The following is a 15,211-nucleotide window of genomic DNA, read 5'->3' on the forward strand; positions in this document are numbered from 1 at the left end:
CCGGACCCCCCCGGCGCCGAGCACCCCCACCCCCACCCAGCGCCGGGTCGCCTGCATCAGCCATAAAACCATTGAGGATATCAAGACAGGCGCCAGGTGAGTAATAGACAGGATAATCCAGAGAGATTGCTCGCTGTTTACCTCCATCCACAAGCGCCACAAGAGTTACTCATTAACGTTACTATATACAAATAAGATACACAAGAGATAAAGCCATTTGCAAGTCAGAGTTACACCTGCGGTACACGGATTTCTTGCAAGGGCATGGGGAGGGGGAGGTCAGCGTTAGGCCCGTGGGAGGGGGGGTTGAATCAATCAGGCCTCACCCCCAGTGCCTAAAACACAACGGTAAGCGCCGGTGCCTGCAAAGCGGCTACCTGGTGCCTGCAAAGGGAGGCGGAGGCAGCTGGGTTGCTCAGGATCAGCGCTGAGTTTCCTCTCCGACTCCCAAAATCTATCTTCTGCCCGAACCCCCACCTCCCAACACACACACACACGCACACGCACACGCAGACACCACAACAGCCCTCACTTTTCTAGAGACTGCGGAGGGACAAGCAGCAGGGGAGAGAAAAAATAACAGGCGTTCGTGAAATTGAATGAACGACATGGAGGGGGGATAATAGTGCGGAGCTGAAAGGCGCCTCTCTGCCGGTGCTTCTCTAACGGGAGAAAGTTGAACCACGAGGCTGCGGGGTGATCATACGGCCACGGGGGTTGGTAGGGCCGCAGCGTCCCCCACCCGGGGCTGCCAACCCTGGGGACAGCAGAGGATCTGGGTGACAAGCGACATCCATCTCGTGGGGATGTAGCCCGGAGCCTGGCTTGTTTGATTTGTTGTAGTTTTGTTTTTACCAGCCCCGACGCCACCTCTCCGTCCATAAAAGCCCCACCTAGCTCTGAGGCACATCGGCATACCTTGACATTTCTCCAGCCCTCACCTTGGGCAGGCTGGGAAAGGGAGAGAGGGAGAGAAAAACGCATCTCAATTCAAATCCCCGGCGACCTGGCTGGCTGTGTGTCCCGGGTTTCAAATACACCCCTTAAAATGGGAATAATCCCCCAGAGAAGCAAAGGATAAGAAATGAACAAGCAAAAGGGCTCGAGGTTCGCAGAAGGGTCCTACTGTGTGCCCAGCCGATGTGCTCAGCATTGCCGTGAGCCCCCGGCTCTCAAGGCTAGGGACCCCCCTGCAACTGCTCCCAATTCGAGATGGGGAAATGTCTCTTTCTGCCAGAATTTGCCTCAGAAACAAGCGGGGCTGGCCGGGAGAGACGGAGGGGGGCTGCAGCCCGGGGTTCCCACCACTCCGCACGGCTGAGCCAGGCGAAGTTGCTTTGAAAATAAGGGGGAAAAAGTTCCGTGGCCGCGTTCCCCCTGAGCACCTCTTTCTCTCGCCGGCACAGAACTCAGAGGCCGCTGGCCGAGAGGCAGGCAGAGCATAAAACAGGATCCGGGCTGGAAGTACATCCTTATAATATTTATTACTGGCGGAGGATGAATCACTTTCCAATATACGGGCCACTAACTGCTGAAGGGGGGGAAATCTCTTTAACGAGGAGGAATATATATGTTCTGCTTAGGGATGTGCTCACGGGCTGGCAGCGGTGTAGGCAGGGGCTTCCAGCTCCTCTCTCTTCTCCCGGTGACCGCCTTGCCCAAGTCCCCCCACAGCACCACGCAGCTCCAGAGCTTATTCTCAGCGTATCTTCAGCCCCACAGCGCAATGGGGCGAACCCCAGGAGGACCCTCCTTGCTCCCCTGCCAGATGCTGACTGGAAGGATCCATCCCCTGCCCGGACAGCGCCATAACCCCAGCGGTTCGGGAACTCTTTACCTGGAAACTTTTGAGGGGAGGGTTTTGCATTAAATTTTAACTGATCTATTCTCCGATTCTTCACTTTTGCTTTATTAATTTATGACAGATAAAAGCATCGCTGAGCCGTTCTCATTAACTTTTCAAACGCCACTTAATCTCATTCCATTAAAAGAGGTGACTTAGTACCCTCTGGATCCGCTTTAAAAGAAGTGTGTGTGTGGGGAGTGGGGGGGGATATGGAAAGTTACATTAAGCAGCTTGCTTAAACCGCGGGTTTCCCCGGCCGATCCGTGTGGGATCCTTCACCGAGAAGCACCAAGAGGTTGAGAGGGGCGGACAGAGGGGAGGGGGGGGGCAGCGCTCGGTCTCCGCTGCCGGGCAGGTGGGGGTTGGAGGCAGGTGGGGGTTGGAGGCACAGCACGGGACGCCCGGCACGTTTCAATAAAAATTTATTTGAAACTTCGGCGGGTGTTTAAAAGAGAGAGAGGGGAAAAAAAAAAAAAAAAAAAAAACGGGAAAAAAATACAGAAAGAAAAAAAAAACCTTCTCGACATCTATATCGCACTAAATACGCCTTCATTTTTTTTTTCTTCCCTTTGAACCAACACCTGACTTTGAAGCCAAGAAAATACGCACCCACTCAAACAAAGACAACAGCAAGACAGTAGTAAAAACTCCTTTGCTTTTGGTGGTTGTTGGTTTCTCCCTTTGACACACTGAAGAAATGGGAAAGAATAACGCAAAGTGAAGAAATTTCTCCGGCTCTCATCTTTTCTTTCGCCCGAGCAGCCTGCAGAAGCCCGTTGTCGTGGATGAACGTATAGAAAACCTTTCTTTCTTCTTCTTTCCTCCCGTGGTCGAAATTTGAATCTGAAAGTAGCACTTGAACACCGGGGAGAACGAGGATTTAAAAAGCCATAGCGCGGCACGTCGCGGTTTCTCTCGCTGTTCTCTCATTGCGAGCTCTTTGATGAACGCTGTTTGCTGCCCCTCTGCCTCTTCCAGCCGCGACTCTTTGCGAGGGGTGAACTGAAGGCGAGGAGCTGAGCTCGGAACCCGCAGGTCCGGCCCGGGCCGCTCTGAGTCGGGTCTGGGATGGGAGGGGGGAAGGTGGGGTAAAGGAGAACCGACTTGAAATGAAAAGAGAAGAAAACAAAAGACAGCTGCAGCCGTATTTACAGAGATATGTACAACGTCAATAAATTAAAGTTTAATTTCGAGTATTCATATTCCACGTATTTACAAGAGTTATCAAATAATTACATAAATACTTTGCTTTAATAATAGTGTCCGCTTTTTTTTTCTTCTTCTCAGCGTGTTTAAACCTTGTTATTGCATATACAATGAAAGAGGGAAAGCTGTGATAAACCTACAGTCGAGCTACAGAGGTTTTTAGATAAAATAAATCCACTTCTTTTTTTCTTTCCAGCTACACTTCTTACTGTTGTTGCTACGGGGAGGGTCTTTAAGGGAGAGGGAAGAGGGTCATCTTTTCGTTTTTATTATTATTATCATTATCATCATTATTATTATTATTTTGTCCCTGGGATTCGAAACGAGCATCGGAAATAAACAACGAAAACCCAACGAAATAAAAACATAACCCTCCCTCCCCTCCCCCAAAATAAAAGCAAACTACTACGGAACATGCAAAAAAAAGCCACCGAGTGGTTCTCAGACATCACGATAATAGTTGAAACACACAGCTTCCCTTAATATCGACGCAGAGGGCTGGCGTTACCAACCCTCCCAGGAAACAACTGGCGAATGACCGATAGGAGAGTTTCTTATACAGTTTTCTTTAGGAGGAAAAAAAAAAATCGTTTTGCTTACTTTCTTTTATTTCAATACGTCCTTTCGGTGTTCGCTTTATTTTCGCTTTATTTAGTTTTCAGGCGGTTCTTTTTTTCTTTTTTTCCTTTTTTTTTTTTCCCTTTCTGTTTTTTTTTTTTTTAAGCTTTTTTTTTTCTTTTTTTTTCTTTTTTTCTTTTTCTTTTTTTTTTTTTTTTAAGACGGTGAAGAAAAAAGAAGGGGGGGGGGGGGGGGGGGGGAGGGGTGGGACACTCATTCCGGCAACCCCTCAGTGCGGCAGCCCTCGGCCCGGCTCCCAGCCCGGCCCTCCCCGGCCCCTCTCCCCCAGCTCGACACTTTTTGCTGATCAGCGCCCACAAGACGCAGGGCGATTTATATTAAAAATAAAATTTAAAAACAATAAAATAAAATAAAAAGGGGGAAAGGGGGAAAAGATAGGAAAGGGGGGAAAGATGGGGGGGGAGGGGAGAAGGGGGGGCGCTGAAAGGCTTCGCGGGATGGAGGATGTGGTTTCTTTCAAACAAAGTGCATTGCGAGACTAGTTTGAAATGAGCTGGCGGCTACGGGGAACCGCTGCGGGATCTGTCCTGCTTGGGGTCGAGGCCGCTGACCAGGCGCTGGATGTTCTGCAGTTCGCTGGTGGCCGCCTCTTTGTCGGCTCCCAGCTTTGGGGACAAGGATACGGAGCCGGAGGAGAGTGTGGACGAGCGGCTGGTGAGGTCCGAGGAGGAGTCCAGGGGCACGGCTCCGGGGCTAGAGGCCAGAGCGCTGCCTTTGGTCTCTCCGGAGGTCGCGGCCAGGGCCCCGGGCAGCGCGGTGGTGAGGAGGCTGCTGCCGTCGGGCAGGGGCACGGGCAACGGGTAGGGGCTGTAGCGGAGCCGGGGCCGCACGGCGTTGAGGAAGGGATGCCGGTGCACAGAACTGGAGGCCGCGCTGGAAGCCGCCGCCGCCGCCGCCATGTAGGTGTAGGGGTAGGGGAAGAGGCTACCGAAGGGAGACATGGCCAAGCCCTGCGGGAGGGGGAGGAGGGAGAGAAAGTGTTAGCAGCGCGTGCCCGCTTTCTGCTCCTTACTCCCACCCACAAAACGAACCGCGAAACCGGGTATGTCCCCTGCTCCAGGCCCCCGGACCCTCGAGGGCCCAGCCTCGCCCTGCACCGAGGCTGCCCGGGGAAGCACTGAGCCCAGAGTGGGGCACAAGGAGCTGGGGGGGCTACAGCTAGGTTACTCCTCACCGGCGAGGCTTCCTCAAAGCCTTACTTCACCCCCACCCCCGGATCCAACTCCTTATGCAGCGAAGGGAGGTGCCCCGCTACCCCTTCCTTCTTTCTGAGGGGCACTGGGCGGTCGGAACCTGCCCACTTGGGGCCGTCGGGACGTACCTGAGAGGCCAGGACGTGCTGCTGCAGGTGGAAGGGCAGAGCGGCCGTGGATGCCCCCGAGAGTCCCTGGGCCGCCGCCGTGGCCATCACCGTGCTGTCCAGTCCCGAACCGCCGGCGGAAGCCCCTGACACAGTGGCGAGCAGCGGACCCATGCCCGCGGCCATGCCGGAGAAAGCTCCCCCCATAGCGAACTGCCCAGGGTGCAGCAGCAGCGGATGCCCATTCCCCAGCGGGTTGAAGAACTGCTGGCTGGCCAGGGCCGGGGGGAACCCCAGGTTCTGTAAATGTCCCTGGCTCAAGTGCGCCGTGCTGTCGGTCTGGACCGTGAGGGGGGTGAAGGGCTCTTTGCCCAGCAGCCGGTTCTCGTCTACTTTAGGGCCGTCCCGGAGGGGGCTTTTCAGTTCCTCGCCGCTCAAGCCTCCCCCTCGGCTGCTGGAGGAGATGGTGGCCGGGCTGTGCCGGGAGTCCGGGGGGGCTTTTTCCGTCCTCTCCCGGCTCCGGCTCGTCGCCGACTCGCTAGGGAAGAAGTGGCTTTTGGAAGGGCTGCCCCCCTTGTCCCGGGGGTCGTCACTCGCAGCCGCCCCGGAGCTGGCCGGCGCGGGGGTGGTGGCTGTGGTCGTGCTGATTTTGCCCGATTCGCTGGCTTCTAGCAAAGGGTCGTCTTTGCTGTCGGCATCGCTGTCACCCTCACTGGGACAGAGATCTGAAAGACAAAGGCAGCCCCGGGCTGGGAGACGGCACGGCGCGTCCCTAACCCCCGCCGGGCTGAGGACACTCCCTGGTAATTCCAATGGCAAAGCTGGAGATCACTTCTTAGGAGATGAATAGGACCACTCCGCCCCCCGCCCCGGCTCCGGTAAGTAAGCATTGGTCCCAGTGCACCGACTCCGCGCAGCCCGAGGACCCGAGGCCTGCGGCACCGCTCCCCGCGGGAGCAGCAAACCCCGCCCGCTCGCCCGCCCCGTCGGGGTTCGTCTCCTATCAACTTTTCCAAACTTTGGAGCCCTTTCGACGGCCGAAGGTTGTAGCCTTCCCCCTCCTCGGCCTCCGACACGCTGAGGACCCCCCTTGTTTTCCTCCCTAAAACGCTTTGCCGGATTCCTCTGCACTTCATCTCCTAATTTCAGAGCCCCAGGTGTAAAGATCTGGTTTGCTTTTCGGGTCCACTCCCAGCTCTCCTCGGCTCGGCAGGACTTTAAACAAACGAGTAAAGCAACAACAAAAAAAGAGGTTGTTTCCTCCTCCCTCTGCGCTTTCCTTCCCCCCCACCCCCATCATCCCCCGGCCCCTGGATGGATTAATACATGTGAAAGAGCTGCAGACAGCTTCCAACCCCGCACGGAGAGAAAGCGAGAGGGACTTTTCTATAACAAAGTTCGGGACTGTATCCAGGGGAAAGATCCTTCCTCTAATAACAGATTCTGGGAGGAATATTAATGGAGTGACTCCACTTTTGAACTTTTGCCCCGTGGTCTGTCTTTGCTCCCTTGACTCGGAGCTGGCTCCTTTCTGAAGCGTGGAGAGGAGGAAGGAGCAGGAGAGGGGCCGGGAGAAGGGGGGGGGGGGGGAAGAGGGAGAAGGACAGAGGAAAGGGGAAGAGGGAAAGGGGAGAAAGAGCAAGGAGAGAAGAGAAATAATGAGAGGAGGAGGGAGAGAGGAGAAAAAGGAAACTGGGAAAGACAAAGTAAGAGAAAGAAAAAAAGTGGGAGAAAGGAGTGGGAGAAAATAAAGAAAAGGGAGAAGAGGGAAAGGAGAGAAAAGAGAAAACTGAGGGGAGGCAGAAAGGGGGCTGTGGCCATGGCACAGCGATGCACACCGGGCTCCATGCCCCCGAGCAGAACTTGACTGTCCCCGCTGTCCCCACGGGACCGGGCTCAGCGCTCACCTTTGAGGCTGGAGGTGCCGACGGTGGGCACAGCGGGGCAGGAGGACTGCGCGAAGCACTTGAAGGCTGTCTGCTCGTTGGATGATTCGTCCGAAGTGGGGTTTTCTTTCTTCTGCCTCTCATCATACACTCGCATGGACTGCAGGGTCAGCTGCTTCCTGCCGGGTATATGGAGCTGCTGCTCTCCCAGCACCCTGCCCCCCCATCCCGAGCTCCCAACACCCCACAGAGATCTCCTCTAGGGGATCCCATATCCCTTAGGGAGCCCATGGGTGGGTGTGCAGGGAGACTAGGGCTGGAGGCTTGGGGGAATGCACTGCTTGAGAGCAGAGCCAAGAGCTTGGCTGCTAATGAGAGGAGATTTCTTGGAAGCTGTTAGCAGCGATCCCGTGTACGGCAGATATTAAAGAATAAGAGGGGAGGTGGGGGGGGGGGGGGGGGGGGGGGGGGGGGGGGATTGGCGGCAGGAGGAACAGTTCCCTGGAGATTAGCTTTTAAAACGCGAGGGTGTTCCAGAGATACGAGCCATCTTAATGGTTGCTAAGATTGCTAGGAAGTGGTTATTTTGTTAGGCACTTTATGTAATCTTTTCACCAACAATTAACCCGGAGTAAAATCTATTTATATTTAGAGAGAAATTAGAAATCATTTCCGTCCTGTGGCTCCAGCATTGGCTTTATTTTCACACTGACGGACAAGAGGAGCTGGCGTGTGTGCGTGTGTGGTATGCCGGGTTCATTGCTGGGCATGGAGAAAGGCCTCTTGTTTAACATTACAACCCCCCTTCTCCCTCTTCTTTTTTTTTTTTTTTTTTTAAGAAAGAAAAGGAACAGACATATTTATTCATTATCTAAAACAGAGTGCAAATGGCTAAAATATCCTGTCTGCCGTAACAAAACAAAGCAAAGACTTATTCCCCATCAGGGGGAGGTGGGGCAGGGGGTTGTTGCTGAAAAATGCTCCCTTTCTCTATTTTGGCCAATTTTTTTTTAAAAATAAAATAATTCTGTGCACTATTCCAAGTGATCTATCAGTGTTATTTCCATATTCCTGGGGTCCTGTCAATGCAGTTTGTTTTTACGTTTCTTCCCCACTCTTTTCAGGAGGGCCAGTGGGAAAATGCTGGGGGAGATCAGAACTGCCCTCACTTCTCCCTGCTCCTTCCCAGCCACAATGTGTGGGGGTGCGATATTCCTGCCAGAACTTAAAGGAGAACTCATTTCTTCAAAGGCATTCGCCCTCTTTCCCCTTCGTCTGCAGCCATTGCTTTCTCACCGGCCCTCCCGTGCAATGCAAAAAGTAAACGGGGAAAGCACGGAGGAACTCACATGCAATTGGTTTGGCGTTATTAACGACGAGATCCTTATTAATTTTGGCGGGGGGGAGTGTGGTTTGGAGGAAACGCGAGGTGATTTTGACCTCTGGTCATGTTCTGAGCCTTGCACACGAAAACCAAACGAGACACCCATATATAATGTTTCCAGACTCACCTTTTTTCCCTCCTTCCATTCCCAGTGTCACGAAAACCTTTGGCAAAGGGGTTGTTGTCAATTTTTAATTGAGTGATCTATAGGGAGAGAAGAAAAAAAAAGAAAACCAAAGCGGGGTTGGGGCAGAAAGGAGATTAAAGTAAAAGAATGACTGACACGACCTCCTCCTCCCTGCTTTCCACTGCCCAGGCAGCAGCGCCCAGCACACATGGAGGGATCTGGGGGTGAATCCTTGCATTCTGGGGCTGGCCGGTGAGGCAGGCGGTGGTGGCAGTGGAAGAGCCCCACGTTGCCACCGCCGCATCGGAATTCAGTTATCCGTGCAACGCGATCCATGCAAGTTATGCCTGTGCTTAAACTCTTTAAATGCCATAATTAAACCACAAAGGAATCATACCCACCCCCTCGCTATAATAAAATACTTCGTATAATCGCATTATACCCCGCGCGTGTGCATGTGTTGGGGCTCTGGGGGTGCCAGGAGCAGGCTGATTCGGGCTGGGGGTAGGCTGGCAGGAATTTTGGTGGTTGTTTGGGGGATTCTATGGGATCTGGGCTCGCTCCACAATTTCCAATTTGGGAGGAGAGCAAGACCCGGTGAGCAAACAGCTTTGGAGCTTGAGCAGCACCGGCTCCAGGTTTCCCCTTCCAACTCCTCCCCCGCACACAGACAGGAGAGAGCAGGGAAAACCCACACCAGAAGCTGCGAGACCCTCAGCTATGCGATCTGGGCAGTGCTCCTGACCTCCACTCCCCGTCCCCCGCCCCCCGAGATATCAGAGCATTCGGCCAGAGCCGCTGCTTCGTGCTTCCAGCTGCGGGACGGGCCAGACAGCCCCGCGTGTAACTCCCAAAGCAAAGTATCCTCTGCACGCGTTCACCTTCCATTTCCTTGCAAATGGGTGAGCAAAGCGAGAGCAACGCATGCCGAGCACCACCAGAGTGGGGATCTGGGGAAAGGAAGGGTGCAGCCCCTCCTTGTGCCCGGCTGTGGGCTGTGGGGGATGGCAGCGGACAGAAGGACAGAGCGAGCGGTGTCTGTGCAGCTCTGCTCTTCAGGCACATGCACACCAAGTTCTAATTTATAGACAGCAAAATAAGAGCCCCTTTTTGGCTCTTTCACTTCCTTCCACTTGACTTAATTATCGTAAATTTGCCTTTTGCCAGGCTCCCAAATGTACCACCTTCATTGCGAGCGACAATGAAGTGGCAGAAATGGGAAGGCAGCCTCTGCAGTGCTGCAAACTTTCTCGCCCTGTCTCTGTGAGACCTTCCAGCTCAATTCGAGTGAAATACTCCTCTCTGATCAGAGCATATTTCTGCACCACAAAAAATAATAAAACACTGCAGGATGAAAAAAAATATCATAATATAATAATAATAGGAACCAGACGTGCGCTCCAGCCTTATTGCCAATTGCTGTTAGAGGAGCTAAAACAGCACAAAGGCCAGGAAGAATTACAAAATCTCCAGCCACGCTGCTCTCCCCCCCCAGCCCCCCCGTCTTTCGACACACGGATCAGATTCTTTTTCTGATGCATCTTAGATTAAATCCACACTGAAAGCAGCGATCCCCACCCCATCCTGCCCCTTTTCCCCACACTGAGAAGCAGAAAAATATATGTATATCCAAAGCACCCCCACATGCACACAGCCCTCCTTTTAATTGCCCTGCCCGGGGTCGGCTGCAGAAGAGTGCCTTCTCCCCTCCCCCAAGGGCCGTCCCAAAGTCGGAGCGGGATGATCTGGGGGAAACGAGTGGGGGTAGAGGGGAGAGGGACGAACTCAGTGATTTTTAAGGGAACAATGTGGAGTAAAAGCTCTCCGAAAAGCCAAAACACGTAAAACAAATCCTTTCTTAATCTCCTTACCTTATCATTCTGGTATGCGGTCACTGCGATGAATTCAGTCTCTGGGAACACGTAGGTCCGGAACGTACTGTAGGGAAGCTTGAGAATGTCGTTCGCTCGGACGATGTGGAAGCGGGGCTGGTACTTATGCATGGAGTTTAAAATGGTCTGCGGTGCGGAGCGGCCGGGGGGATTGGAGTGGGGGGGAAAAGAACAGGGTGAGAGCCAGCAGCACCCGCCCGCGCTGCCCCTCGCTTCCTCCTCATTTGTGCACCCCGAGCGCGCCGCAAACACACGCACACGCCGCTCAGCATCCAGCACAAAGCACTGACAGCTCCGACTCTCCCGCTGGACGCCAGCTGAGATCTCCCGCGGGGGGAGGAGGGGAGGGAGGGGTTCTACGGGGGTTATTTGGGTTTCGGACGCGTCGGCTTTAGATTTCAAGGCGAACCAAAAGAAAATAAAAATAAAGCAGAGACAGCATCTACAATAGAAACGCCACCACGAGAGCCTTGGTCAGGTCTAATTGCTCGCCTCAATCCACTTAAGGCCTGCGAGAGGCAAGAGCGGATCGTCTAATCAAATCACGGGCAGCGAATGCAATCTTCGGCACATTAGAGATTCCCCGACCGCGGCCACCGCTGCAGCCCCGGCTCCAGACTTTCCCAGGAATAGAAAGAAATGGCGAGGAGAGGCGGGAGCTTATCAGCAGTTTGTTTGATTTCACTCGCAGGGGGAGCTTTTTTATCTCTGCAAACCCAGTAAATGTAAAGGAGTGGATAGACATGAATGGGCAACTTGACCTTTGCTTTTGGTTCCTGTTTATTTTCACTCGGGCTTGCTTTACATTATCCAGATTAATATATATTTAAATGTTTGCATACTTAGGCCTTTAAGCCCTTTATACACATGTGCATATCATTTTCCTATGCTTAAAAAGTGTGATCGTCTCTATTAAAAATATATTACATATATATATATATATATATATATATATATTGAGCCAACACAGCTCTGAGATATTCTGAGTTGGAAACATATCTCTAAAGTTTATCCTGAATGATACAGATTGGGTGTTTGGAAAGCTTACAGAATAAACTTGCTGGTTTAATCCTGACCTCGGCAACAGAAAAAGAAAGGAACATCATAACCGGACATACACACACCAGCAGGCTGCATGCAGGGGCTGTTTATTCCCCATTTTCCACACATATATGGTGTCTGAATTGCAGTGCCTGGGAAAACTCTGGGGTGGGCAATGTGGGGGAATGCTGCTTGGGAAGAGGGGAAAAAGACTCACAAATCCGTGCTTGTCGGAGATGTTGTTAGTGAGCTTCAGCTTGTGAAAGGTGACGACTTTGGACATCCATTGTTCTCCAGTGGCCGGGCTGTCCGGGTGGATGTACATTCTCTTTGGCATTTCAGGGTCAGCTTTGCCGGCTACCATCCACCGGGAATTATGGAATTTGTACCTACAGTCATCAGCCGCCACAATATCCATCAATAGAATGTACTTGGCCTTTTTATCCAGTCCAGTGCATCTCACTTTAAACGGAGGAAACATTCTCCTATGGGCAGAGAAAAGGAGATAAAGAAAAGACGAGACAAAAGGGAAAAAATAATAAGAACCATAGTGCTGGAGTGAGCTCCTAAAGCTTGGTGACCCTCAGTCCACCAGAAGCAGAAATCTGCCCCCGCCCCCAGCACAAAGATTTCTCCAATGCTCCCAAGTTGCAGGAGAACGCTGTCCCTCAGGTGGGACACAGAACATACCCCTGGTGGGCACCCACCTCTCCATTCCTAAACAGCAAAGCCTCATTCAGCCCCCTCGGATCTCTCGTTATATATACATATATTTTCCCCTCTGTTAAACTATAGGAGCAGATTGCACTCCAATTAAAAAATATTCCTCACTTCTAAGACTGGCTCCATTATTAGAGAGCTGAGGGGGGCTTTCTTTTAATTAACCAAAGAGAAGAGGAGCCCACGGTGAGAGCTGCGAGATCCCAGCAGCCGCTCACACCTCTGTGCACAGGGCTCCCTGAGAACCGCGCTCCCCTCTGCTCCCAAGTCCGGTTCCAAACTGCAACAGGATACCACAAATTTGCTGTTTATTGTATCGAGCGGTTGGCATTCAGCAAGCCCAACTTAAAAGGAAACACATGACTTTGCAGCGTGTAAGAGCGCCTAACACTCGCCGAGGCTTTCAAGCAAAACTTTAGACCACAATTAAAAGAGAAAACTTGGGAAGGCAGGAAAGCGGGCTGAGGTGTTTGGTTTTTTCCCTCTGCTGCTCTCGGGGCTTTCTTTCCCTAAGTCAGCAGCCTGCAGCCGGCGCTGTGCGGGGCTGGAGCCGCAGCACGGCGACCCGAGGCGGCTCTCAGGAGAGGTTTCCCTCCCGGCCGCTCTTTCCCGGTTGTTCGCTGCCTTCCCCAGGGCGTGCGTTACAAACACGGCTGAGCGCGAAGGGTTCGCTCGCTGCGTGGCATCACAACCAACAGACAGAGTTGTAAAAGAGCGCAGATGTCAATTAGGAGCGAATATAGAGAGGGATTTCAGATGTATAAACCTATAAAATGCCAAAATGCGGAGCGTGATACGCGCTGTGTGCATTCATTCATTCGCACGTGAAGGTTATATAAATACACGGACATGCAACACACTCCTGCAGGAGCTTTAAACCCTTGCAGCAGCGCGAGTGCTTTTCGCCCCTATTTCTGCATTTCCAGACATAATTAGTCAGCAGAAATGCATGCCTGTATCACGGCAGAGACACAGGCACAAGCGAGGCAGCTGATAAACAGAATCTCCCTGCCCTCCTGCAGCTACCACCTCACCAGCAGAGATACGTCGCAACAAATATTTTTTGCTACATTTCCCCTTCTCTCCATGAAAGAAAACCGCGTACAGCAAAGGCTGCAATCAGGCCGGCGCCTTTTCCAGTCCCAAATTATTTTCTTTCTGCTCCCAGAAAGTATTAAGCTGCTGAACCATGAAAAGCCCCTCTCGCCCCCTGAGCACGCACCGGGAGCGGCCGGTTCGTGGTTCAATAGTTGAGCCTTTCCCCAGAGTGCGCTGCCTGCAGCGGGGCTAAGCAACTGCCTCGCGCTTTTCCTAATTCTAGATGAAATAAGTTCGATGGAGGCAGTGCCAGATAAAGCCTTGCATCGGAGCAGGCTACCGGGTGAGGAGACCGAGGAGGGAGGGAGGGAGCCCGAAAACCCAAGCACGACCCTCGCTCCACACCTACCTTCCCGATTTGGTGATCACCATCTCCGTGCCTCTTTTATGGAATTGTTCCCAAAGTTCTTTAGCTTCCAGGTGCACTTTCGGGTCGTCTTCCACTTCTTCTTCTGGCTCCAGAGTTTTTAAAGGCCTCAGATGGGCTGCTGCCTGGTGGCCCAGGGAAGAAAAGGGGATAGCAGACTCTGCAGCCCCCACTAGCTGATCCATAATGGGCTTAGCCAGGGCCCCGGGGAGGGAGAGGGCGGCTGCCCCGTTGGGGGGCAAAGCCAGGGCCGGGAAGAAGGGAGGCTGATGTCCCAGCACGGCGCTCATGGCAAAGTCCGGTGCCCGGTGAGGTAAAAAAGGATGATAAGCCATGCTTGTCCCAGGGATCACTGGATCTCTCATCGGTATATTCATCCACTCCACTCCTCGGTCTTCCTACTGCTGGAGTAGTCCTGGAGTGGTTTCTAACAGCACATCATGAAGAAGAAAAATTAAGATAATAACAATAACAAAGAGCACCAAAAATAAAAAATAATAACAAAAATTAAAAATAAAAAATAAAGTGGGGGGGGAAACAAGCTCTAAACAGCACAGTACATGGGAGAGAGGCAGAACTTCTACAGCCTACACCTTCCCGAGCCGGGGCACATCCTCGGCCCTCGGGACAGCGAGGTAACAGGACTGTTCATTATTCGTCTTGCTTTCTGTGTTGTGCTTTCTCTGCGGCTTTTTTTTTTTTTCCCCGAGTGGAAGTCCTTGCGCTTGAAAAGCAATGCCGAGGAAGGGGAGAAAAAAAATCCACCGGGTTCGCTGTGTTCTCCCGTTGCCACAGAAGGGCTGGACAAGCCGAGATCTTTTTTTCCTCTTCTTTTTTCTCTTGCTCTCAGTCCCTTTTCTTTTCTTCCGTCGCGGAGGGTGGTGGCTGGAAGCCGGGCTCGCTTTTTGGGTCGGCTGTGTCCCCCCCCTCCCCCCCACCCCTCCACCTTTCCTCTGTACGGGCAGGCTGCAGAGCAGAGGCTGGGGAGGGAGGGAAAGAAGAGAGAAGCGAACAAACCCACCCCCCCTCGCCGAGCGGGGAAGGCTCCTCAGCAACCTTCAGGCAGCGGCAGCAGCAAAACTTGTAGGGAAATCTCGTTTCTGCCTCGCCTTCCCTTGCTCCGAGCAGGAGCTGGTCACAGTGCCCTGATTTCCATCAGGATCTCTTCTTTCTTTCACCCTCCTCCTATTTTTTTTTCCTTCCCCTTCTCTTTCTCTTTCACTCTGCGTTAAAAAAAAAAAAAAAAAAAAAAAAAAAAAAAAAAAAAAGAAAACACCAAACCAAAACAACAAAAAAACCTGGAAGAATGATACTCTTGTCTCCGCTCCAGCAAAGGAGAGAGGGAGGAAGAAAGAGGGAAAGAGAGAGAAAGAAGAAGAAGGGGGAGGGGGGGGGGGGGAGAAAGAGAAAGAGAAGGAGAGAGGAGAGGGAGAGAAGGAGCCTCTCAGCTCTGAGAATTCCCTGTGAGTCTGTGCTCTGCGTGCACCAGATTGTATGGATGTGTTGTGGGTTACAAGGGAGCTGGAGCCTCCTTGATTGGCTCTTTGACGCTTTCGGACCAATTGTGTGGCTCCATAGGCGTGGTTTTGACAGGTCGAGTGGAAGGGGGACAGAGCCGAGTTATAAAAAGAAGGTGTCGGAAACTGTAACGCTGCAGCAAAGCATCACTAGTACTCCGTGCCGTGTGAATATGTCAACATGATCA

At 52.5% G+C, this 15,211-nt stretch overlaps 1 protein-coding gene across 2 annotated transcripts; it reads right to left on the bottom strand.

Moving 5' to 3' along the window:
* Positions 1-3,962: 3,962 nt before the first annotated feature.
* Positions 3,963-14,705, bottom strand: TBX3 (T-box transcription factor 3). Of its 2 annotated transcripts, XM_072351052.1 has the most exons (8): positions 14,528-14,705; positions 13,489-13,933; positions 11,539-11,806; positions 10,260-10,406; positions 8,389-8,465; positions 6,899-7,056; positions 5,013-5,716; positions 3,963-4,641 (listed from the first exon to the last, which is right to left on the bottom strand). In XM_072351052.1, the coding sequence occupies exons 2-8, from the start codon at positions 13,881-13,883 to the stop codon at positions 4,192-4,194; spliced, it is 2,199 nt and encodes a 732-aa protein (XP_072207153.1). In that variant the 5' UTR covers positions 13,884-13,933; positions 14,528-14,705; the 3' UTR covers positions 3,963-4,191. The 2 variants fall into 2 exon arrangements, with proteins under 2 accessions (XP_072207153.1, XP_072207150.1); XM_072351049.1 differs by having other exon boundaries at positions 13,489-14,705.
* Positions 14,706-15,211: the final 506 nt, after the last annotated feature.

Source organism: Excalfactoria chinensis, chromosome 16, assembly GCF_039878825.1.
Source record: "Excalfactoria chinensis isolate bCotChi1 chromosome 16, bCotChi1.hap2, whole genome shotgun sequence".
Classification (NCBI taxonomy): domain Eukaryota; kingdom Metazoa; phylum Chordata; class Aves; order Galliformes; family Phasianidae; genus Excalfactoria; species Excalfactoria chinensis.